General features: G+C 36.7%; 1 protein-coding gene across 7 annotated transcripts; it reads right to left on the bottom strand.

The window, feature by feature from the left end:
* Nucleotides 1-6,239: 6,239 nt before the first annotated feature.
* LOC113709832 (vacuolar sorting protein 3) lies at nt 6,240-18,998 on the bottom strand. 7 transcript variants are annotated; one of them, XM_072065518.1, is made up of 15 exons: nt 17,766-18,993; nt 16,166-16,271; nt 15,996-16,060; nt 14,981-15,177; nt 14,604-14,745; nt 13,318-13,524; nt 13,172-13,244; nt 12,423-12,471; nt 11,260-11,548; nt 11,006-11,061; nt 9,811-9,879; nt 9,623-9,734; nt 8,640-8,729; nt 7,632-7,802; nt 6,240-6,793 (listed from the first exon to the last, which is right to left on the bottom strand). In XM_072065518.1, exons 1-15 carry the CDS (start codon nt 18,846-18,848, stop codon nt 6,701-6,703), a joined length of 2,802 nt encoding a protein of 933 aa, XP_071921619.1. In that variant the 5' UTR covers nt 18,849-18,993; the 3' UTR covers nt 6,240-6,700. The 7 variants fall into 7 exon arrangements, 2 of the variants coding, with proteins under 2 accessions (XP_071921619.1, XP_071921618.1); XM_072065517.1 differs by having other exon boundaries at nt 15,996-16,271; XR_011821312.1 differs by lacking the exon at nt 6,240-6,793 and adding an exon at nt 8,930-8,991 and having other exon boundaries at nt 7,674-7,802; nt 15,996-16,271; nt 17,766-18,997.
* Nucleotides 18,999-23,396: the final 4,398 nt, after the last annotated feature.

The following is a 23,396-nucleotide window of genomic DNA, read 5'->3' as shown; positions in this document are numbered from 1 at the left end:
CGGTATAACACATAAAACATGTCATGTTAGATTTTAATAGATCTAAACCAAATTACATTTTCTATATGCCAGTTCATTTCTTAACTATCATGTCCAACATTAAAAAAATTCAAAAATTATTGGCCAAAATGTTGATTCATTTCCAATCATGAAATCCATTACATTTGGTATAAAATCCAAACATTATTGGATTCTTTGAAGAAGAATAAAGAAACAAATATCAAGGCTTTATTTTATATAATTTTTTGTTTTTAAATTTCAAAATCTTTGTTTGTTTATTTGGCCTAAAAATATTGCGTACTACATGATTTTAAAATTTTCAACATGATCTCATATTTTTTAATCCAAGAATCTTAGTATATCACTTCCTTGATTAGCAAAAGAACCTTAGTACGTTACAACATCAAATGATAAATATGTTCCAAAAAGGACGAATGTTCAATGTGTAGTGTTTGCTAGCTTGGCACCCCAGTTTTTTGGCATGTTTTTATTAGATAAGTTTTTTAACTATTTTGTCCACAGGGAGAAAATTGCATAAGTTGGTAAGATAGGAGAAATTATAAGTAGGAGATCTTACGTCAAGTTAAAAAAATATATATCAATAGTAACTCTCAAAAACACTATAAAATTTTTAAAATACTAATATCAAAATACATAAAACTATACACTCATTTCTCTCTTCTATCATCACCCTCAAACCATTTCCACGTCCATGACTGTTGCCCCACATCAGTCCATTACCGTCCAACACTGCCGGCTTCCACTCCCTCCCTTTCCCCCTTCCTATCCATCCCCTGTGACTCCGCTAAACCAAATCTATCTATTACCCTCCCTCCTCCTCTCCTCTCCTCCCATCCTCCTCCTTCCTACCCTCCCCCCTTGTCCCACCACTTCCACTTCTCCTCCTTCCTCGTCCCCCTTCCTCTATCCTTTGTGACCACCCCTGCCCCTCCTCCCTTACCAAATCTAGGCCAAATTCGTCTGGTCTAGATCGCAGATCACTTAATCGATGCTTGGGGTAGCAGCAGTGACAAGAAGAAGGAAGAAGAGAGGAAAAAAAGGAAAAGAAAATTACAAAAGTTTTTCTTCAAATTCTATAGTAAGTTACAGTAAAGTTATATACCTACATCCAAAAAACAGATCATCCAAAAAGAGTATGGTTTGAGTGAGATATCCAGCAGCTGTTTTCTATCAAGTCCTTTAATCAATATAAGCTTAATCAATCGGATCCAATCAATAATACCCTTTGTTGACAATTGGAAATTTCTATTTGTTCTTTGTCGAATTTTATGAAGTGCCCACGATTAATGAGAAGTATTAGACGGTCACGTACTTTGCACGCGGTTATAGTATTATATAGTACCATATTTTTTAACCAGTTGTTTTTAAAAACAATATTTTAAATAGAAAGAGACTGAAAGCAACCTACGTGGTTAACATTTCCATGAGGATTAATTTGAAATCATAAGGCAACCATTGTATGAACTTTCTTTTTAGCTATTTAGATAATATATAACTCAAAGTATAACACATCAATGTTTGATAATATGATGTTTTACTAAAGTTGTTGTGTATTCAATATATTATATATTTAGATCATCACATTGAAATTTTGTAAATACATCAATATTTTTGTTTGGATATCTCATGATTTCAAATAATATTTCGCTTGCATCATAAACATGTTTTTTAACCCATTTTTTTATATTCCCAACCACCTTTTTATCTCACATACATCACATCATAAAAAGTGTAACCATTGTATGAACTTTCTTTTTAGCCATTTAGATAATATATAACTCAAAGTATAACACATCAATGTTTGATAATATCATGTTTTACTAAAGTTGTTGTGTATTCAGTATATTGTATATTTAAATCATCACATTGAAATTTTGTATATACATCAATATTTTTGTTTGGATATCTCATGATTTCAAATAATATTTCGACACATTTTCCAACCCATCTTTTTATATTCTCAACCACCTTTTTATCTCACATACATCACATCATAAAAAGTGTTACAGTAATTATTACAAATAATACCTATCCAAACAAATGTTATAACAGGTGTCGAACCTGTGCAAAAATAAATACCTACTCAATTAAAATATAAATTTTGTATATAACAGTGAGTAGGGTCGAATCCACAGGGATTGGAAAAAATTCGTTTCTTTTAGAATTCAAAGTCTTAGGGGATTTTTGGAAAATACAAAATTAACTAATTAACCAACTAATAAAATAACTAACGGAAATAAATAGGAATTAAATCAATAACAAATATGATTCTAGCCAAAGGTACAACTTTTCAGATACGGATCACTCAGCTGATCATTGATGTAAAGATAATTCAATTACTCACTAATAGATTAGTTATAGTCATCAACATGTTCCGACAATCAACTTTTCCTTACTTTATCGATAGTCAAGGTACGACCGTCAACTATTCCCCTAACCATGAAACAACCCTAGGTGCGATCGTGGATTTAATTCCTCAATTGCATTAAGAATTAAAAAAGTCCAACCCTAACCAACAAACTCACTATGGGAATTTATTTAAATTAGATCATACGTTTCTCTAACATGGGATCAATCATGCTAGTCGCCACTAGTATTAATCGATCAAATAATTACGGATTTAATCAATTAATCTGACAATAGATTATTAGGTTAATTCAAATATCGGACCCATGATATTCAAATAACACAATAATCAAAGAAGTTAAACTAGAAAACATACGAATACTAATAAATAAAAGAAATAAGTAAACTAATTCGATCTCATAAATGTTTGAAACCGCATCTTCAAGTTGACCTTCGATTAGAAAAGGAAATTAGTTCTTCATTGTTGAGAAAATTTCCAACGCGATGTTATGGAAAAGAGCCAAAGACACGCGGCTCCTAAGAAGAGATATCCAATGACTACTAGTCTCTTACGGCCGGCCAAGAAAAGATAAGAAAACCTATTGACTACTTGACTAGTCTCTCTGGCCGAAAAGAAAGGAAATTACACTATTGACTAGTCTCCTATTACTTCTAAATTACTGCTACTATTTCAAATCGAATTGTCCAACGAATTCCAACCTATCCGAAAAGGAAAAACCAACAACAATCCTCTGGTAAAACATTGTGACCCCACTCTTGAGACTTCACTTCATAGCTACATATCACACTTCAACTCCCTAACTCTTGAACGTGCTAAGTTTTGAATTTGATGTGACCACGCTGATTAGCATAAAAATTCAATGAAAATCACGTCTTTAATCCCTTTTTGCTCCAAATCCCTACAACCAATCATAATTACCAAAAATAAGTAGAATCCACCAATTAACGCAATGTTTAGTAAAATAAAATAGGAAAATAATCATAAAATTAATGATAAAATTTCAACCTATCATGTTATTAAGCGAAAAAATAAATGTACTTGTCAAAAGTGGGAGCAACAAATAAAATTTATCAATTAAAATCAGTAAAGTCAAGGTGTAAGATGTATTATCACATTTTAGAGTGGTATTAGGATAAATGAATTCTCTTATTCTGTTTCTACCCTTTCAAGTCATTTTGTTATCCTAATAGACCAATCCCCTCCTTCCCCTACCCTCAAATTTGGTTTACAAAATCATTAACTTGCCTGAGTCAGAATATGTTTTCGTCAATTTGAAAGTAGATTCATGATGGACTTCCCAGTAAAATTAGCAATTCACCAAAAAAAAATTTTTTTGACAACAATACTAAAAGCATTGACATAAGCATCAATATTTCAAATGGTATGCATAATAACGCTACCTTTACTTACTTCTTTAGTTTTTTTTTTGGAATGATATGTGCATTTTTTTTTCATTTTTTCACTTTTGACTTTGCATGACAGTAAAAGAGATTATGTGGTTATTTTTAAATCATACATTTTAGTATTTAATTGTTATATTTTGTAAGGATATAATTATGTGGAAACCATGTGAGTTAATATTAGTACGACGAAAAAATACGTAGAAATGTAATATAAAGAATTAGTCAATTTATGAGATAGTAATATAAAACCAAAAAAGAGGAAAAGACAGAAATAATATTCACATAAATAATTAGGATCATAGTCAATGCAGACCATTTCCAAAGCCAAGGAATTAATATCCCAGTAAACAATCAAAAATAATTTTCATAGTCTAATAAATACTGTAGAGCTCTTTGATTTATTTTTTAAATTTACCATATTTGTAACACCGTTTTATCACATTGTTACCAAAACAACAGAAATCTATCGAACTTGTGTCCTACCTGAACTCAGCTACATTATTACCAAAATCTTGAATCTTTTCCTTTCCAAACTTGGATATCTCCAAACCTATATAAGTGCATACAACCACTGCAATCTCATTCGTGGTCATCCATCTTCAAGAGAGAAAAAAAAAGTAAGATCATCTTCAAGAAACCAGAGCAAGCCCATAAGAATTTAAGATCGTCGGAATGGCAGCAGTTTATAGTTTCGTTGACACAGCTGCGGACCCTTTTAACAGCAGTGATCTTATGGAGTCACAACAACAATATATGCAAGCAATAGCTCTACCGGCAAACTTTGTTTCGCCTTGGGATGACGAAGATCACCCGGAAAACTTCATCCCCGGTCCGGAGGACCAGTATCAACCTCAAAGCATTCAAGAATCTTGGGAGGAGGATGAGGATCAGCCGGAAAATATTCCGCCACCGAACAGCATTCAATATGGTGGCCACTGGGACATTCCTCAAGTATATGATGAGTACGATGACGATGGTGAATCTGATGAAGAGTTTGTTGATATACTTGGAGAACTGGCCGAACTGAATGGGGAGATCGTCACGTTTGGGAATGAACTCGCTGTAATTCTAGGTTTTGATGTATTATTGGACCAACGAAGTAATCTGTCCCAAGAAATAATCGCGGAACATCTGCAAACTCTGAAGTATCAAAAACTTGCTAAGCAAGATGAAGATGAAGATGAGGTTGATGAATTTTGTGTAATATGCCAGGATGAATTCAAAAGTGGAGAGATGTTGGGAACTCTAGGCTGCAGACACAGTTTCATGCAGATTGTATCACGAGATGGTTGCAAGTGAAGAATGTCTGCCCCATCTGCAAGCGCATGGCTGTTCATCATCAAGAAATCTAAGAGTTTCTCGGCGAGTAATCCCAACTTTTTAGGCCTGGTTGGAATTTACCATGAGCAAGGTGACTTTGTAAATCAATTGATCAGGAAGCTTGCTACCGTTGGAGTAGCTCTATACCTGCTCTAGAACGAGAGGAGTCAGAGGATTTTTATGAAGAAAAACAGTCTTTTGCTGGCTGGAGATAGATGCCCAATACTCGGCTGAATTGGCAAATTAGTGTGGTCTCGGGGGAATTTGATTAATGCATCTTCACTAGAATTGAGTGTGGTATAGTATACTTGAACTATTTGTAAATAGTTAGGATTTTTCTGTTTAGTCTCAGCCATGAAACTTGCATGAATTGTATTTTGCGATATCAATACTTACCAAAATAAATTTAAAAAAAAATAAATAGAAGTTCCTCCTAAGGTTTACTGGGCTCAATCTACTAGTGAACTTCAAACACAGAGGCTGCTGTTGTTGCCTGGTTTTCAACGTAACAAGAAGTTCTATTTATGGTGAATTGGGATGTGGAGACATTACTGGGATATGAAATAGGTGAAGGACGCGAATGACAATCTCAGAACGAAAATCAGACAAATTTCCATATCCCAGATATCCAACATGTTACTTTCCGGTGAATCATTTTCTTTATTGCCACTTGAAGTTTGTGATGGATTGTACTTTCATCATTCTTAGAGCTTGAATCTTGATGAAGGTTACAGAAATGGGCACATGATTCTCTTGAATGGAACATTCAAATCAGGGCAGAGAATTGGAATGGCAACAGGGCCAAACGTTTCAACTTGGTTGTTACATTAACCGGATGACATCTGATTCATCAGACTAAATTAAGATTTTCATATACTTCACGAATGATATTTGCAATTTCCCATCAAAATCATGCATCCTGTTATCTTTCATGCTAAGAAGTGAAAATAATGCACAGTAGGGAAAACACATCGACATTCAGACACATGGCTGGTTTCCTATTCTTCCACGAACATTCATTTCAACGTGAAAGCTGAATCATGCATAACAATCTGCAGAAATCCATTCAGTAGATTGAACACCAATTTTAAAGGTAAACTTTATTTTCAACAGAAGAAAAAATTGCATTGAAGGAGAAAAGAATGCCATCTATATAAAATTTCCATTCTGAACACCTATTAATATGGTTACAAGAATTTGATACATTACAATCAGACAAAACTTTAGCCGCCAGCAAGAGTTACCTACACTTCCACCTTTCTGTTCAGATTTAACCAAAGAATACTAGAGCCCTCTTCTGGAGTCCTGCTACACAAATAAGTCTCGGCAAGATTTTGCCCTTACTCTGGAGTCTTCTTCAACCCAAGTAAATAAATTACGTCCTATCAACAGGGAGCATGCTACTCCAAAGAAAGCAGTATTCTCCTTTGAAAGGCCAGAGGGCATTGTGCCAAAAATTACCTAACTGCAATATGGAATGAAACAACATTTGACCCATTAGGTGGCCTCTTTGGCAATTGCATACCGGAGTTCTTGATCATGCCAAGCAGCCAGCTCAAGACATAGAAGATCATCTGCTTTTCCATGGTCACCGTGTTACCAACCAGCCTGGTTTATATAAAACATCTTCCTTGAAATTACGACCTGTGACAGAGGTGGATTCACCTTGACGACGAAAACACTGTATAGAATATTATTCTTGATTAGTTACTGCCAGTTCAACAAACTGAAAATATTTTAAACCCTCTATCTAGGCAATAGATGCAATTACTATCTCCCAATCCCAACAGAAACCAACAATCTGAAAGGCTTATCCTTCACTGCAATGATACAATATATACCATTCATTCTATATGCTATGGTGATTAACTCTTCAAATAAGACTTTTTTTTTTTGAACCATAATATGGATATTAGCTCAATTCCAGCCAACTTATTTAACGTGTCAGGCGCCTAGCCTTAGATCTCTCTGACAGCTCGCTGTACCAAGTGATGAATTAACATCTCAAATCCAAGCTCTTGTTCAATCATTACATGTTTTGTGGGATCATGCTCAGTCTCTTGAATATTTAGACCTCATATGGACTTTTTACAAGGCGACATATATTATGTTAGACAATTATCAGCATATGCTATGCTCCCAACTACGTTTTGGAGCATATTACTTCACCTGAGCACTCCCACAGGTCAAAGCATATATAACTATGTTACATGGACTTGGGTGCCAATGCTGAGTGACGTACATGCCCATGTGCCAGATATCTAATAATACGGGGGCACAGCTATGGTACCTTAGATTCTGAATGGAGGATATGTTTGAAATCACAACTACATTTGCTAGAACCTTGGGTTGGTTTCGGTGGGTAAGGATGTGGAAAATGCTTAGAGAATGAGGAATGCTCCTATGACCATAGAAAGTTAAATACTAAGTGGCTTGATGGTATGCCAATAAGGCATAGGAGACAAATTTAAAACTTACTAAAAACTAAACAAATAAAAGGAGAAAGCCAAATTACTCACCTTATAGCAGACAATTGTGTCATCTGGGTACATTGCAAATAATTTGGTTCCAAGCCGAGCATGACAAGAATCACAAACACTCTCATCATTGATCAGCACGTGGCGTGACCTTTCCTCCAATCGTGCCAAGCTCGCATCGACATCTAAAGCACGGGATAGATTATGGACAATCTGAAGAAAGTTACCAGATTATCATGTCTCACACCCAGGAGGGAAAGATTCATGTACAGAACAAACAATGAAACTGCAAACTTTAAAACTGGTCATGCCAGCATAAAAGAAAGCAAACAAGCTTATCTTGGCCATTGGTAGTGGTCAATGTAAGATCACATGTATGTTTGGAAACAACCAATAAGAAATGGTTCATACTGAAGTTAAACTAGTAGGCAGATTGGAGACTATTCAATCCCAACTCCTTTTTCCATGGGGTGGGAGAAAGCTTGCGTTTGATTTTGGTTGACATCAACAATAAATTTTTTATGGCCCAAAAGCAATAGATAACTTAAGAGACCACTTCATGCAATAATTTGTAAAATCCATGCATCAACAATACACAGAGTTCATATTTATTCATCCATGTCAAGATAATAGGCTTCCAAGTAGAACAAGATACAAAGGCCTCAAGGGTAACAGCTTGAATAATGCAATATGCTTCAGCGGAGACTCAAATTTGTCATCTTCCACACCAATATCTACAACTCCAGTTTTAGTCTGCACATACTAATCAAGATCACAGTGGAAGGATATAAATCTCATGAGACTGATAATAATGCAACAAAGCTGCAAGCAGGACAACCCACATTTAGCTTCCCATGGCCTTTGGTAACTGGCACAAATCTCTCTCTCTCTCTCTCTCTACCCAGATATCTGATCATCAAAAGACTTCAAGAACAACCCAAAACTAACAGTCTAATACATTGTTTCTTGACACTCAGGAAATGAAATGGTACAGAAACCAATTTTTGATAAAAGTCATATCTGATTTTCATCAATCAAGCATCAACTTACTTGCCCTTGCCAATGATGATGAAGCCGCGCCCTCAGCATTCTCAATATAGTATCCGAAGCAAGCTGGAGGGGCATGTCAGGGGACAACCTCTACAAAAAGGAGGGAAAAAAAGAACCCTATTTCAGCATCAGATATAGCAAAAGGCATAAAGAGGATCAGAGGCATTACCCTCTGTGGAACTAGATGATATTAGACCCATTATTTAGAACTCATCTCAAGCAACTTTCAACTATCAGTTTCTAACTAAGACCTATATTTTTATGTTCCAACTTCTTGAAATTGGGTTTACCTGGAGAAATGCCCAGCTATGCAACAGGCGAAAGACTCGTGATTACTGAATCAATAACACTCCTAACAACAACAGAGAGGTTCAAAAAAAAAAGATAATGATGCAACAGTATCTTAGGTCCGTGGAACCTTTGTGATATTTGTCACAAATTAATCACCAAATATCATGTCAGCGAACAACAGTTTCCTTTTACAGCTGCTATTACAGAAGTAGAACAAAATACACAAGTTTCAATTCTCTGATGCAACTCCTAAATCCATGTGAAGAATCCCTCCACATGCCCCCAACCCTCCCCCTCCCCCCCCCCTCTCTCTCTTTCCCCAGGCCCCTTTTTCTCTTGGTTTTATGACATAAAAAGAAAGTAGGGAGGGTCCCACAAAAGGACAATGTTGGTATATAATCTACATGAAATACAGTCCCTCCCTTCTTTAATTAGGATAGAGAGAGAAAGCAGACATATAACAGAAAACATGCAAGGTACCTTACATTTAGCGAGACCTCAACACAATAGCAAGTGTTCAAAATTACAGTATCAAAGAGCAGAAAATTGGAAAATGGTTCCTCATCTATCTCCATATTTCCTCACTACTTGAGGTCTATTAGACTCCATAAATGACACGTTGAAATCCAAAAGCATGCTCAAATGAAATGTTAGTATAGACACGCAGATTGCATATACTCAAGAGGAAATACCTCCAAGACTTGTAAAGGGTCAAGTGCTTCTCCATGATTGTGGAGAAGGCGGACAGCAGCCTTAAACATGGGCTCTTTGCCATCCTTCGGATCCAAATACATCTCAAGCAGTCTAGGAGAAAGGCCAGATTTGAGAAAACTAAAGGAAGTTAACTTGAGACTCTTAAGTGAGACAAAGTAAGACTTACTGCATGTAGGCATCTGGTCTACCAATTTCTGCACAATATTGTTCCGCAGCTTCACAGTCCTCCAGCTTCCTGAACCGCCAGGAAATTACACAATACAAATTTAAGGACCAGAATCAGAGAATAAATCACCTTAAAGTTTTCATTCAACAATTAGGAACCTATAACCAACATTTTTCATAGCTAAGTACTAATTAAACATGTAATTTGGTCTGGTATGTTACACCTGCAGATATTTCTGTAGAATTTCATTTCTACAGAATGTAAACTAAAAGTTCGTATCAAGAAGCTCAGCCTACTGCACATAATTCAAATGACCTAATACACTTCACTATTAACACATAATACAAACAAGAGACTGATGATTTCAGTGTCAAAATATCAGCACATCCTAGAAATAAAGCTACATATGAAATATTATAGCGTCTGTTTTGGATTGAAGAATATTTGGCAAAAAATTTTTAAATATTACTGTCCCACTTTTTGCGATGTAATGAATGTAAGATAAAAAGGTGGTTGAAAATATAAAAAGTTGATTGGGAACCGTGTTTCAACCAAAAAAATTCTCAAATAACTTATTATCCAAACACACTTAACTGTCCCTTGGATTACATCCATTTTAGCCCTCTTAAACTTTCCTTTAATCACAAATCAACCCTAAATCTTCTCCTTGCCAAAGTCCTAAAAGCCCCTGTTCATGTTTAAAATTTACATTAAAGAAAGCAATCAATTGAATAGATTGAATAGGTATACTTAACAGTTTGAAAAAAGAAATTGAACTGCATTAGATATACAACCTTAACCCCATTAAAAAATGACAATTTACTACCAGACATGTCTTTGAACAGTTTATATACAACCAATCAACATATGTATCAGAGTTCAAGAAAGATTTAAGGATGACAATATATTCATAGAATTTAATTAATTACTGACACCACGATATTTGTGATAAGAAATTTTAGTAGTTTCTACCAATGGTAAAACTGATTTCTTAGCACATTGCTGAGAGCATCTCAGAAACGAAGTTGCCCAGTTCACAAAGGATTGCAGGGCATGAATAATGCAATCAGAAAATTGAGGTGCAGTTTGGAATTGAAGAAATCATCACAAGGCAGCCATTCCCCAACCCCCCCCCCCTTCTTTCCCCACACAAGGTCGTAAATATGTATTGTAATATACAGAACTATCAACTCACAAGGCCAATATTTGGAGCACTAATGTTTCTTGACCAAGCTTCCTGTAAAGAATAGCCTGAGTAAGAAACCACAAAAACACGATCAGATGTAAGAGATACATACAGAGCAAATGGTTGAAACACTAGAAACACATCACTTGCTGAACAGAATACTCTCCAAAAAGGAAAAGTACAATAACTCCGAGATTCCCAGCAAGACTTAGTATGCTTTGTAAGAGGAAAGAACTTAAGCATCAAAAGAAGTATTCTAAGACCTTTTCCAGCCACAATTCGGATCCTTCAATCAAGTCAAGGACCTCTTCTGGGTCATACAAGTCTGAAGACTGCAAAAAGATCTGCAATCTTTCTCTAAGAGGGCTGTCAAATATTGAATTTGATCCATGATGAGAAACATTCAGCTCCTTTGAAGTTCCAGCTTCTGAATTTTGAGATCCATGTTCAATTTCATAACTTTCCAGTGCTGACTTAGCAAGCAAGAGTGCATACATTGTATGGAACTGAATGTCATCAGAATCTTGATCCTCTATCAACCATTGGAGATATCTGTCATGGATAAGGCAAGCATTATTGCGTAAAATTATCATGCAACATCAGCCAAAGATAGGATACAGAGGAAACTCAAGAAAGGAGGAAGTTGTAGCGTATATTATACATGTTGCTGATGAATTCAGATAATTTAGCAAAATAATTTCTTTTCGCGATCAATTCTTTCATGAATAATGATTTTGTCATTGGCTTTGCTTGAGGCAAATAAAAAAAGAACAGGATAGTGCACAACTAGGATATGGATGCCCAAGAGGGTAGCTCAAAGGACAATATTTTTCTGAAAATGAAGACAATTACTCATCCAACAATAAAATCCGTTTCCCAATAAACACATAAAAAGCACTAAACAGAGAAACTGAGTCTTGTTCAGTTCGAATTGAAGCTTATCTTCAATAAAAATATGCACAAATCAAACTACTTGCAACTGTGTGAATTAAGTGGATGTTTCTTAGAATCAACTTCTATCATCTTAATAGAATAGTCCATATCTGGTCTCGCTTCCTAAGCCTCCTGATCCTGGTCCTAAGCCTTTGTCTCAATGACTGCTAGATTTCTAAATCTCCAGTAACCAACATTTGAATATTATGCGTGAAGAAACAACTTACAAGACAAATTGTAATCAAGCACAGATCACATACATTTGAGAGAGAGAATGGCAGAAATTCAATACATGAAATGGAATGTCAGATACAGAAACATAACAAGAGAGAAGCAAACATGTAGCATAATATCCAAAAAAAAAAGGAAGGGAAAGAGATGATTCCAACAAAGATTAGGAACAGTGAATTAAAATGACTACAGGAAACTTTTAAATTTTTGAAGACCTTATATTCACCGAGCTTAATGCAATATCAGAAAAATAAAAGAGTACCTTTGAAGAATATCCACTTTTTTGGGATCAATTGCTGCTATTACCTCATCTGTGAAAAGAAGGTTTAGTGTCAGAGAGAGACATCTAAGGACAGAACTTATACTCCAATAAAAACTAGCAACCCATCAATCCAACAAAAGGAGATGAGTCTCAGTATAACATTTTACAACTATTATGCACCACAACATGCAAGCTAGCTCTACAATAACAACAAACCGTCAACTGGAATTGGAATAAACTAAAAACATTCTGGAAATAAAGCATTCAAGAACACTATTTGCATGAGTTAGTTTGTGTGCATGCATAGTAGTTTCTTTGGTTTTTTTTTTTGAAGGGGGTGGGGGGTGGGGAGGGAAGGGGGGGGGAGGAAGTCAAGAATATCATCCAAAATGTTTCATCAAAGCAGCCTTTATTTGCAATGGAACAGGTTCAACATTGAAAAATTGGGATCTGCAACACTTGTGAACTAAAATTTCACATTCCCTAAGACAATCGTGTACCAACTTGATTTCTTTTTTTATTCTTCCTTTATTCCTTTTTAATTTCTCTCTCTTTTCCTTCCATTAAATTATTAACCAAGGTAAGAATCAACTCTTCCTCTTTTCCAGAACACAGTTTATTTACAAAAATAGACATCCTCCCCTTCAAAGTCTGAGAAATTCTAAGACCCGCTTGCTTTAGAAATTAAATATGCATCGAAGCAAATAACAAATTGTAGTGCAAAAACTTATGATCATATCACAGCTTACCTGGAGGGAGCACATTGCTTCTTTTATCAGATATTAAAACTTGAACAGCAAGCACCGGGTTGATGTCTGCAATCTAATACCAAAAGTAAAAGCCATTAATAAAAAGATACGTTGAGCATAAGACATGCAATAATATATCTACATACCCATCCCAGATGCTGTAATACCAAATCCTGGTCAGATGACTCTTCAAGAATATTTGAAGCCTCTGCGACAGCAGTTTCCTGACCAGAGGTAACCTTCGCCAATACACGCCAAATAGCAAGAGCTTTAGAGCTCATTCCCTTACTAGCATAAAGAAATGCAAGTGTACGTAGATGCCCAGAGTCATTCAATAACATCTCTAATTCCTCCTGCACTGCCAATCAAAATAGCATGTTCAACCTTTAAATGGGCCCAAGGCCTAAAAGATACTTGAAAAGTTTCCAGTCCACAAGAACTTATCAGCACAAGCATGCCAAATTTAGCTGAAGAAACAACTACAACATTTTTAACGCAAAACCCAGCCAGAGAATGTAAAGCTCAGACCACCATCAAATTTTGCATGTGGAACCCTAAGCACAGCTTCAGCCTAAAATAACTTGACCGGAGCGACATCTCCAACAACTTACTGTTGGGGTGACATTCTCCACCATAAATGTCAGACATGAAACACTCCAAAGATAGTCAAGTTACTCATGATTAAAACAGTTAATTTACAAAACCAAAACTCATAAAGGCTGTGTAAATTATGAAAGCATCAAGTCTACATCTCATTTAACTCCAAATTCCAGTCAAATCCTTGCTTCCTCAAATACCGTTTAGCAGAAAAAAGTGATCTATACAAGCACTTAAAATCCTGCTCAATTTCAGCAAAAGAAGGAACCAGCATTGTTTTAATCTCTAGGTTCAGCCCATCAAACATTTCTGAAACCTCCAAATCTAGTCTGGAGAATTTACAATTATCAGCATTAAGGTTGATTGTCTGATAACTGCTGACTATATGTACAATCCATTGCAAGACAAGCACCAATACTCTAGGGCATCCCAGCCCTACCCTAAACACTAATGCAGGATCCATTAAATCACCAAAATTAAGTCATAATACGCCTGGAAGGTGATAGAGATGCCTTCTAACAGTAAAAATGCATTTAAAATGCCTCTAATATTTTATATGATTTGTGATTTCTGCTTTCATGTTTTCCTGTTTCCTCTTTTGCCCATGATGTGATTGTCCAAAGAATAAAGCCAGAGATAGAAACTGCTAAATCAATTAGCTTTATACAGAAGCTCGAAGTTTGAAACCACAAAAGAATCACAACTGCATGATCCAATGATGCTATGATACCTCAACTCTTAGCTAAATCCCTTCACAAATACTGTTAAGATTCCATTCATCATAATGCACGATAACAAAAGCACAAAGGAGCCAAATGGTTCGAAGCATAAATACCACTATACAGCTGTTCTCAGAAGATGCAAGCCTTTCCATATCATCGACATGATTGAGGGCTCTATATAGGTACATCAAGAGAGTGTCAACTCCCTCCCTCACTGAAGGAGTCAAATCTTTATGACGAGACGCTTGCATATACCTATGGTAGTTAAGAAAGTGAGACTATCTTTAATAACAAACTCACAAGAAGTTACAATATTTCTTGGGGAAGCAATAGGTCTAACAGGAATTATAGACAACCTGAGCCATGATATAACATCCACATAAACCTCTCAAACAAAAGCCCACAGATAGGCAAGTGTAATCTTATCCACATAAACAAGAAATCAAGTAATGGAAATGAAAAGTAATTACCAACAGAAAATCATGAATACCTGATGAAGTTTTCAATTGCAGCCTCCAATAAGTCAGCTCTAGTTGGTGGATTTACAATAAACTCATCATCTACTGCAGTCTCAATGCCTGCTTTTTTTAGAAATATAGCTCTTTGAATAGTCTTTAATCCATCATCAACAACATTTTCAAGAGGTGTTGGTGGAGGATGCAGGCCCCAATACCGGTTCCTTGGAACCTGCAAGGAAAAAAAATTTCTCTGAACATAGCAGTAGAAACTTGTGCAACAAGCTGCACCAAGTCGACAGTACTAAGATCTGTATTTTATCCATTCACTCAACATACACTGACTAACTGAATTACAAAGACGAAGAAAGTATCATATGCACACCAAAACATGTGACATGCCCTTTTAAGTATAACAACCATCATTGCTATCAATATGTTAAGGATCAATATCTTAGTTTACACCAAAGGTAGTTAATCTTTCTGATATTCATTTAACGAATTACGTAAGATAATTTTTACCAATTGAAAAGTATAGTCAAGTATGTTCTTGGACCATCCAAACTAGGATCACCTAACCAGTCATGCTCTCAAAACACCAGAATCATCACCAAAACTATCTGCTATCTAACCCAACATCAGCTTTTCCAGCTAGATCTTCAGAAAGTGGGCTTTTATAAACAAATTCATAAACAACTAACACTATTTATCATTGTTTCTTCTCTTCCCAAAGTTCCATGCCACTAAGTTTAGTCCAGATAATAATTTTGCAGAAATTTCTTCAATCCAACCCCTTGATGAAGACAACCCGAGGCATTCCCACCAGCAGGCATTGTTATATTCAAAGTGGATTGCCCACATGCTATCTCCTCTATCTAAACAATGGCTATACAAATTCTTAAGAAGATATCTAGTCCGCTCATCAAGTTTCGCTAATCAGTTTTTCAGAACAGTTTACATAAGGAGCTGGAATGCCTTCTCAAGGCTTAAGCAGAATTACAGGTACAATGATATACCAAAAACATCATAACAAAAAGTATCAGCTAATACCAGAAGTGACCAGGGATTCGGGTCCCGCATGATGAAAGGGAAAAGTTCAGAAGGCTGCATTTTTTCTGAAAGCAAGAAATGATTGACTGCCTCCTCAAATTGCAAGTCAAACAGCAAGAGGAATCCTACTTGAGCATGAATAAATGATAATGTTTCCTTGGTCAATTCACCTTCACTCTGAAGCTCTTCAACCAAGGAGATGGCTTCTTTAAAGCATTTCTTCCGTAGTAGGTCTTTAATTTGTTCTTCCCAAGGTACTTTTCGATAGAAAATAACCTGACATTGAAACAAAAACCTTAAGAACTCCAAAGATTGATCATTAATAGCAGTTAATGACCTTGCATTAAAAAATAAAGTTTAAGTAATAAGACATTAGATACCCAGTGTGCACTATTCTATCACCTACAAATTGCATAAAAGCAACCAAGAGTCTCATTAAATTATCTATAACAGCGATTCTCAAGTTAGGAACCACTTCACTCTCAAATAGTAAGCATCAAGACTCAGCACCGATTTCCAACTCCAACTCCAACTCCGCAAGTAATAGTGAAGAAAATGATCACTAAACTTCCCATTCCACCAAAGAGTTGTTCAAGTAGCCTAATTTACCCTACTTGGCAATGGGGAAGCAACTGTTGAACACACATTTTCAGCTTGTGAAGTACTTCATAGATTCTCAATAGTTTGATGCTTTATGAGGTTAAATATTATCATCTTATAACTGCTTTTTTATCTTTTCTAGACAAGATTTATAGTTAAGAGCTTCAGTAATCAGCTCTGCTGGCTCAGTTCTGAGAAAGCTGGACATAACGATGCTACTCAGAATGAAACCTTAAAGCTGTAAAAATCTGATGGCTATCCTAACAATCTCTGCTTCATGTTGTCAATCAGCAACTGCAGCAACATAGCCTAGTTGACGATGATCTACTGTATTTTACTAGCATCATCTCCTTGCGACATTGATGATTAAACTCAACTTCAGCGTAGCTAGGAATAACACTTCAGTGGGGGTTGCCGGTGTTTCAGAAACAAACTTTCAAAAGGCTTCTAAACAGAAATAGGCATTTAGGCACTACCTTAGCTGCGCTAATATAAGATCCACTTCTAGGGGTGACCAATCTAAATTCATTGAAATGCTTAATTTATTAAAACTGTTTCACGATCACTTACAATGCTCTTTGCAAGCCTGACTTCTCCTAGGCCAAAAAAACTAATTATGGAAGGGATTGCAGAGACTCCTTCAAAATTCAATCAATATAAGTTCATTCTCTGATATGGAAAAATATAATCAGCCAGCTGATGTATTGCTTAGCTATGCAAGGACACTTGATTTAGGAAAGGTTACCATTCTGTTAACACCCAATATTTTGACAATTTGTTAGAACTTAATCTGAGGGAATACATATGCAATCTAGATGGAAAAATTCATTCAGCCAAGTTCTAAAATTATTCAGCTTAACGTACATGACTTCTCCCTACTTTGAACAGCAACAGAGGAAAAAACTTCTCATGCTCAACAGCAGGAAAAAGCATATCTTTCCTTGCAATAATATCATGACTCAAACATACCACATTTACAAGTGCAGCACCTATACAGATGAAAAAGTCAGAGCATATTTGTCCTACATAATGTTAAAGCACAAATAACTAGAACTACTAAAGCTGAAGAAAGAAGACGTCAAACATTTGATGTTAGTTGATTAGATAAGCACACTTTACGAGTAATATGGTAAAACCAAACATATTTACATATAAGACAATGCCGTATACCTTTGAACTCATCGAGACAGCTACAAATTCCCCACTTACATCCTCCTGACTTGCCACGACACAAGTTCCCCCGCCCGCATCACTCGATAGCATCACTACTTGCACGCAATTTCCTGATTTCTTATAATACAATTCCATCTTCCCATTCTTCACTGCAACAACATGTGATCCTATCTCCCCAATCGAATCCGGAACTCCCCGAAACACCAAGCTCCCTCCCACCGGCTGTCCTTCAGTATCCACAGTCACACCCACATTGTCCACCAGCAATAACACTCTACATTCCCTCACTAACAACTTCAACTGCGGCTGCCCCGACAACTCGGGCAACGAAAATATCAACCCACATTGCCCACTAATACAGGAATACAAAAAATACCCACTTTTATTCCCAAATATTATCGAATCATCTACCCATGCCAAATCCCTGATCATTCCCTCAAAAACCCCCAAAATTTCCTTCAAAAGCACAACTGAACCACTCGAAACCAACTCCGCCAGCACCAACTTTTTACCTGTGGCAGCCACGACGAAACTACCACCACCACTGCTGCTGCTGCTAATACTAGAACTACCATCTTCTTTACTTTTTACACCATTCAATTTCGGCAAAATTCTATCAGAATTACTGTAGTTCTTACTGAAAAATCTACGGGCAAAAGCAGTGACTCCACCTTTAATAACACTAACTTTTTTTGGAGCTTCCAGCAAAAACGAGTCTAATAAATACAAAAAACCATCGCCAGAAAGGACAATAATCCTTTTCAGATTTTCAACCACGAGGATGGAAACTATCGCCGACCCATTTCCGATGAGGGTGTGTTTGATCACCGAGACACGGTCGTTCTCGTCGGCGGCGGGATTTAAGGAGAGTAAGTAGATAGCTCCGGTGAGGGTTCCGATGTAGATTAAAGACTGCCGAGTGTCGGAGGAAGTGGTTGAGATTGCGAGGGCTTTGATGGCGGTGGGAGCTGGGAAGACGTGTTGGTGGGTGGTTGTGGGGGTGAAGACGAAGTGGGCGACGGGTTCAATTACGGGTCGGTACTTGGGTTCGGGTTTTGATTTGGATTTGGGGTTGGCCATGGCAGATGAAGAGAAGCAGTAGGAAGCTGGATTGACTTGTAGCTTTAGAAGAGGAAAGGTAGAGTGGGGAAGAAAGTAAGAACTAAGAAGAAGAAGTTCAGTTTTTCTTTTCTTTTCTTTTTTTTTTTGCCATTTTGGTTTCTTTTTCATTTTTTTGTTCCTTTAGGTAAATTAAAATATTTCTTTTCTTATTCCCCATTTCAATACATGGCAAGCTCATATTTTTGGGCAAATAATTTCTATATTTTCTAAAGGGAAATTTGCCAAATTGGTCCCTAACATTTACCAAAAACACTTTTTTTGTCCTTTACATATAAAATCAGCCAAAATGGTCCTTCACATTTAAATTGTGAGCCAATGTGGTCCTATTGCTCGTTTTTGCTCATTTCTCCGGCTAAAAATAGCACGCCTCTCTCACGTGGTCATATTTTTAGGGGCAAAACCGGAAACACATTTCATTACCTGTTAAAAGTAAAAGGTGTGGACAACCACCAAAATACACATTTCACCTTTGGCCCTCAAAGTTTCAAGAAACCCTAAATTGCATCCCACCGCCACGCCCTCAACTGACTCAGCCGCCTCCTCCCTCGCTATCCCTTCTCCTCTCTCCACTGTCCGTCCTCCCCCTCCCCCTCCTCATCGCCAGCATTTCTCCAACCTCCGGCGAGCTCTCTCCTTCGACGATGATATTGATGCGAGGGACTCGCAAGACGAGGGAGAGGATGAGGAAGAGCACCAAGAGGACGAGGAGGAGCTTCTCGAGCTGGAGCCTCGAATTGGATCTTGCCGGGTCCGGGAAGCTGCCGATGAGTTGTCTGTGGGAGGTGTTGAGGAGGCTCCCGCCTCCAACACTGTTGTCGGCGGCCAGGGTTTGCAAAGGATGAAGGGACACGAGTAAGCGGCTTTGGCGGGCGGCGGAGGAGCTGAGGCTTAGGGTTCCAGCTAAGGCCCAAATTGGATTCGTGGGATCGATGTTGCACAAATGTCCTGGACTTGTTAGACTCTCACTTAGAATGGAAAGGTTAGGACTTTCGGATATAAGTAAACAAGAACCAGATCTATGGATTCATCAAGCACATCACTTATACAGGAGAATTACAAAATAATTTTCGCCACCATTCAGGGATGCAATTCAGGTTTCTTGAAACTTTGAGGGCCAAAGGTGAAATATGTATTTTGGTGGTTGTCCACACCTTTTACTTTTAACAGGTAATGAAATGTGTTTCCGGTTTTGCCCCTAAAAATATGACCACGTGAGAGAGGCGTGCTATTTTTAGCCGGAGAAATGAGCAAAAACGAGCAATAGGACCACATTGGCTCACAATTTAAATGTGAAGGACCATTTTGGCTGATTTTATATGTAAATGACTAAAAAAGTGTTTTTGGTAAATGTTAGGGACCAATTTGGTAAATTTCCCTTTTCTAAACCATCTTACGCAGCATCTCTCTCATGAGAGTTTTTTCTCTCTAAATAGAGAACATTTTCCCTAGTGGTGGCAATGGGGCGAGGGTGGGGCGGGGGACACCTCCCCAACCCTCGCCCTGTTGCATTTTAATTCCCCCCGCCCTTGTCCTGCCCAGCTTTTTCCGTGGAAGCATCTGTGGGGTTAAAAAAATTTTATTATATAATTAAATTTAAGCAAATAATTAAGTACTAAAATATCAACACATCATCAAATTATTATTCATTGTAACTTCACAATTGAAACTCATAAAAATAATTAAACAAAGGTTATTTGAATACAATCTAATATGATAAAACAAATATAACTAAAATAATCAAGTTTTCACTTTTGATACAAATACAATCACTAAATTGTTATTATTTTTTTTTAGAAAAAAGTGTTATTGTATTAAGTGTAGTTAGATATTTAACATAAATGTATTAATAAATTTAATATAAATAATTAATAATTTTTATTAATAGACATATATAATTAGTAGTATAATTGATAATATCATTATATATATAATTATGTATATATATATATATATATTCCAAACGGGCCCCGCCCCGTTTCTAAACGGGGGGAAAAAAATTCCCCCCATCCCCGTCCCAACCCCCGCCCTAATGACCTCCCGTGGGACGGGTGCCCGCTCCCGTTCCCCTCCCTACTTTTTTCCGTGGGTGTGTGAGTATGTGAAACTACTTTTCAAATTTCCCGTTCTTTCACCTTTTCCAAAATTTAAACAAAAATTTAAAGGGCCATCAAAGCAAAAGATCTGACTCATTTCAGCAAGCAATTATCAAATTCTATAGCAATCCAATATTATCATGGTTTGATCTTCGCCTATATAGATGGAATAAAGCATATAACATTCGAATTCATACAGGGTCTTCACCATTCTCCATTCAAAGTGTTTAGCTCAGATTGACTTGATTTAGCTCAACTTGCATTTTGATTTGTTTTTCATATTTGTTTTCTATCCTTTCTTCATTGTTTGTGTTCGTAACTTGTCTTTGAGTCTTACTAATTCCTGTTTTCTACTAAGTTTGGTCAGGATCGTAGAGAAAATTGTTCTTCTAAGTTTGAGTTCTGAAATAGGAGGAGCTAAAGTTTATTTGTCCAGAAAGCATTGAGGAATCTATTCGGCCTTTAATCTGCATGGCAAAGGAGTTGGAGGAAATGCTGAGAAAGTTCGCTCTATCAAAAAAGGAAGTGTCAGATCGATGGGGGAGACATGTGCTGCAGGAGCTAGCTGAATGTAAGATGAGCATTATAGGTAAGGTTATGGGCGAGAAAATTGCACATATAGTAGGTATCAAGAGTTTTGTTAATAATATGTGGGGTTTTGCTAAGAATATCAAAGTTATTGAGATAGGGATGAATACGTTTCAGACTGTATTTGCAAATCTACATGATAGGTATAGATTGTTAAGTGGAAGACCTTGGATCTATGATAATTTGCCTTTTGTTATCTTACCTTAGAAAGAAGGAATTGAATCTGATGAGGATGCTTTTAGTAGAACTTGGATCTAGGTTCAGATCTAGAGTTTACCAATGCGTTGGATAACAAAGGATACGGGGAAGAAAATTGGGGGAGTTTTTAATGCAATAAAGGAAATGATTATTCCTACGAGGAAAAGATGGAAAACACCTTAAAATTTTGGTGGAAATTGATTTGAAGCAATCATTGTTACAAAGTACTATGGTTAAGATGAATGGTATCTTGAAATGGATTGATTTTCATTATGAGAAATGTCCTGATTTCTATTATTGCTGTGGCTTAATGGGGCATAATGAAAAAACTTGTCAGAGTAAAGGAGCAAACCTTAATAGACAAACTTAGTATGGAGCCTGGTTAAGAGCAAGCAATTCTAGGAGTCCTGTTAAGAAACACAATATGACTAAATAGAGGGAGGAGATTACTAAGGAAGAGGAACAACAAATGCAGTAGAGAGATTGTAGACAAAGAAAATTTATTTAATTTATTGTAGTCAAGATTTATTTAAATTAAATCGATCTTGATTAAATTAAATTAAATTAAATTAAATTATAGAAGTCCATTATGTTTTGGATTGGCAAATTGGGCCAATATTATATGGGCTATTAAATCAAATTAAATCCATAATGTCCGCTTAAGTTGGAGTGAATTAATTGATTTATTAATTCACAATAGACTATTTGGGTTGGCCCATTATTTAAGCCCAAGTTAAATGGATTTCTTGGGTAACAAGTGATCCAAAAAGCAGGAAGATTCTGAGGGTTTTCTTGAAGACCTAGCCTACATATTTTGGCTATAAATAGAGGTCTTCCCTCAAGGCAAAGATATAGAAAAATCCCTAACATTCGGAGAAACTCTGTCAAATTCCCTCAAGAGCTTTCTTCCTCAAATCCAAGTCCAAATCAAGTTAAACAAATCCTCCTGCTATCGGTGTTGAAGACTCGAAGTTCCAAGTGTTTGACGCCATCATCAAATCAATCGTTTTCTACGCCGAAATTGTAGGAAACACCCTTTCGATTGGAGAACAAGTCTTTTCGGCCCTTCAATTGAAGCTATTCGAAGAAAAGAATCAGGGGATTAATTTCTTTGATTCAAGAATTTTCAGAGATTGTAACCTACTTATTATTTAATTTAATAAATTTGATATTTGTGCAAGTTTTCTTGTCTTTTATTTTAGGCAACAAAATTTGTGCTTACAAATTTCTGGCACGCCCGGTGGGACCATCTCTGCCTCTCATCTCTTTTCTTCCAACAAATTCAGAGTTTCAAAATTCGATGGAGTTCAAGAAGGTGAACTTTTCTCTTGAAGGCTTAGTTGCTGATGTCTCAACCACTCAAGGGACGCAGTATACTGCACCTCTGACAAGGAGTAAGGCCAAGAACTTAGCAGAGAAGGCTAAGGCGAACGTTGTGACTGAAGTAGCAAATCTCGAGATGCTTTCTAACAAGAAAGGAGCCCATGATGAATCCATTGGTAGCCCAAGTGATTCTGCTGCCTCTGTGGTGATGCCCGTCATGATGACCAATACCACAACTATGGAAGACCAAATCTCGAATCTAGCCAAAATTGTCGAAGGGCTAGTAGTGCATGCCCAAAGTCAA

The sequence above is a fragment of the Coffea arabica genome, chromosome 9e (genome assembly GCF_036785885.1).
Source record: "Coffea arabica cultivar ET-39 chromosome 9e, Coffea Arabica ET-39 HiFi, whole genome shotgun sequence".
In the NCBI taxonomy this organism is placed as follows: domain Eukaryota; kingdom Viridiplantae; phylum Streptophyta; class Magnoliopsida; order Gentianales; family Rubiaceae; genus Coffea; species Coffea arabica.
The sequence above is the reverse complement of the archived record's forward strand: the minus strand, read 5'-3'. Positions and strand labels throughout refer to the sequence as shown.

Excerpts from the sequence above, each read along its gene's own strand:
- LOC113709832 (XM_072065517.1), bottom strand. The coding sequence starts at position 18,848 with ATGGCCAACCCCAAATCCAAATCAAAACCCGAACCCAAGTACCGACCC. Across the intron at positions 16,272-17,765 it reads CTGTCTCGATGAGTTCAAAG|GTTATTTTCTATCGAAAAGT; the intron begins GTATACGGCATT and ends TTTCAATGTCAG. Across the intron at positions 9,735-9,810 it reads AGACCAGATGCCTACATGCA|ACTGCTTGAGATGTATTTGG; the intron begins GTAAGTCTTACT and ends CCTTTCTCCTAG.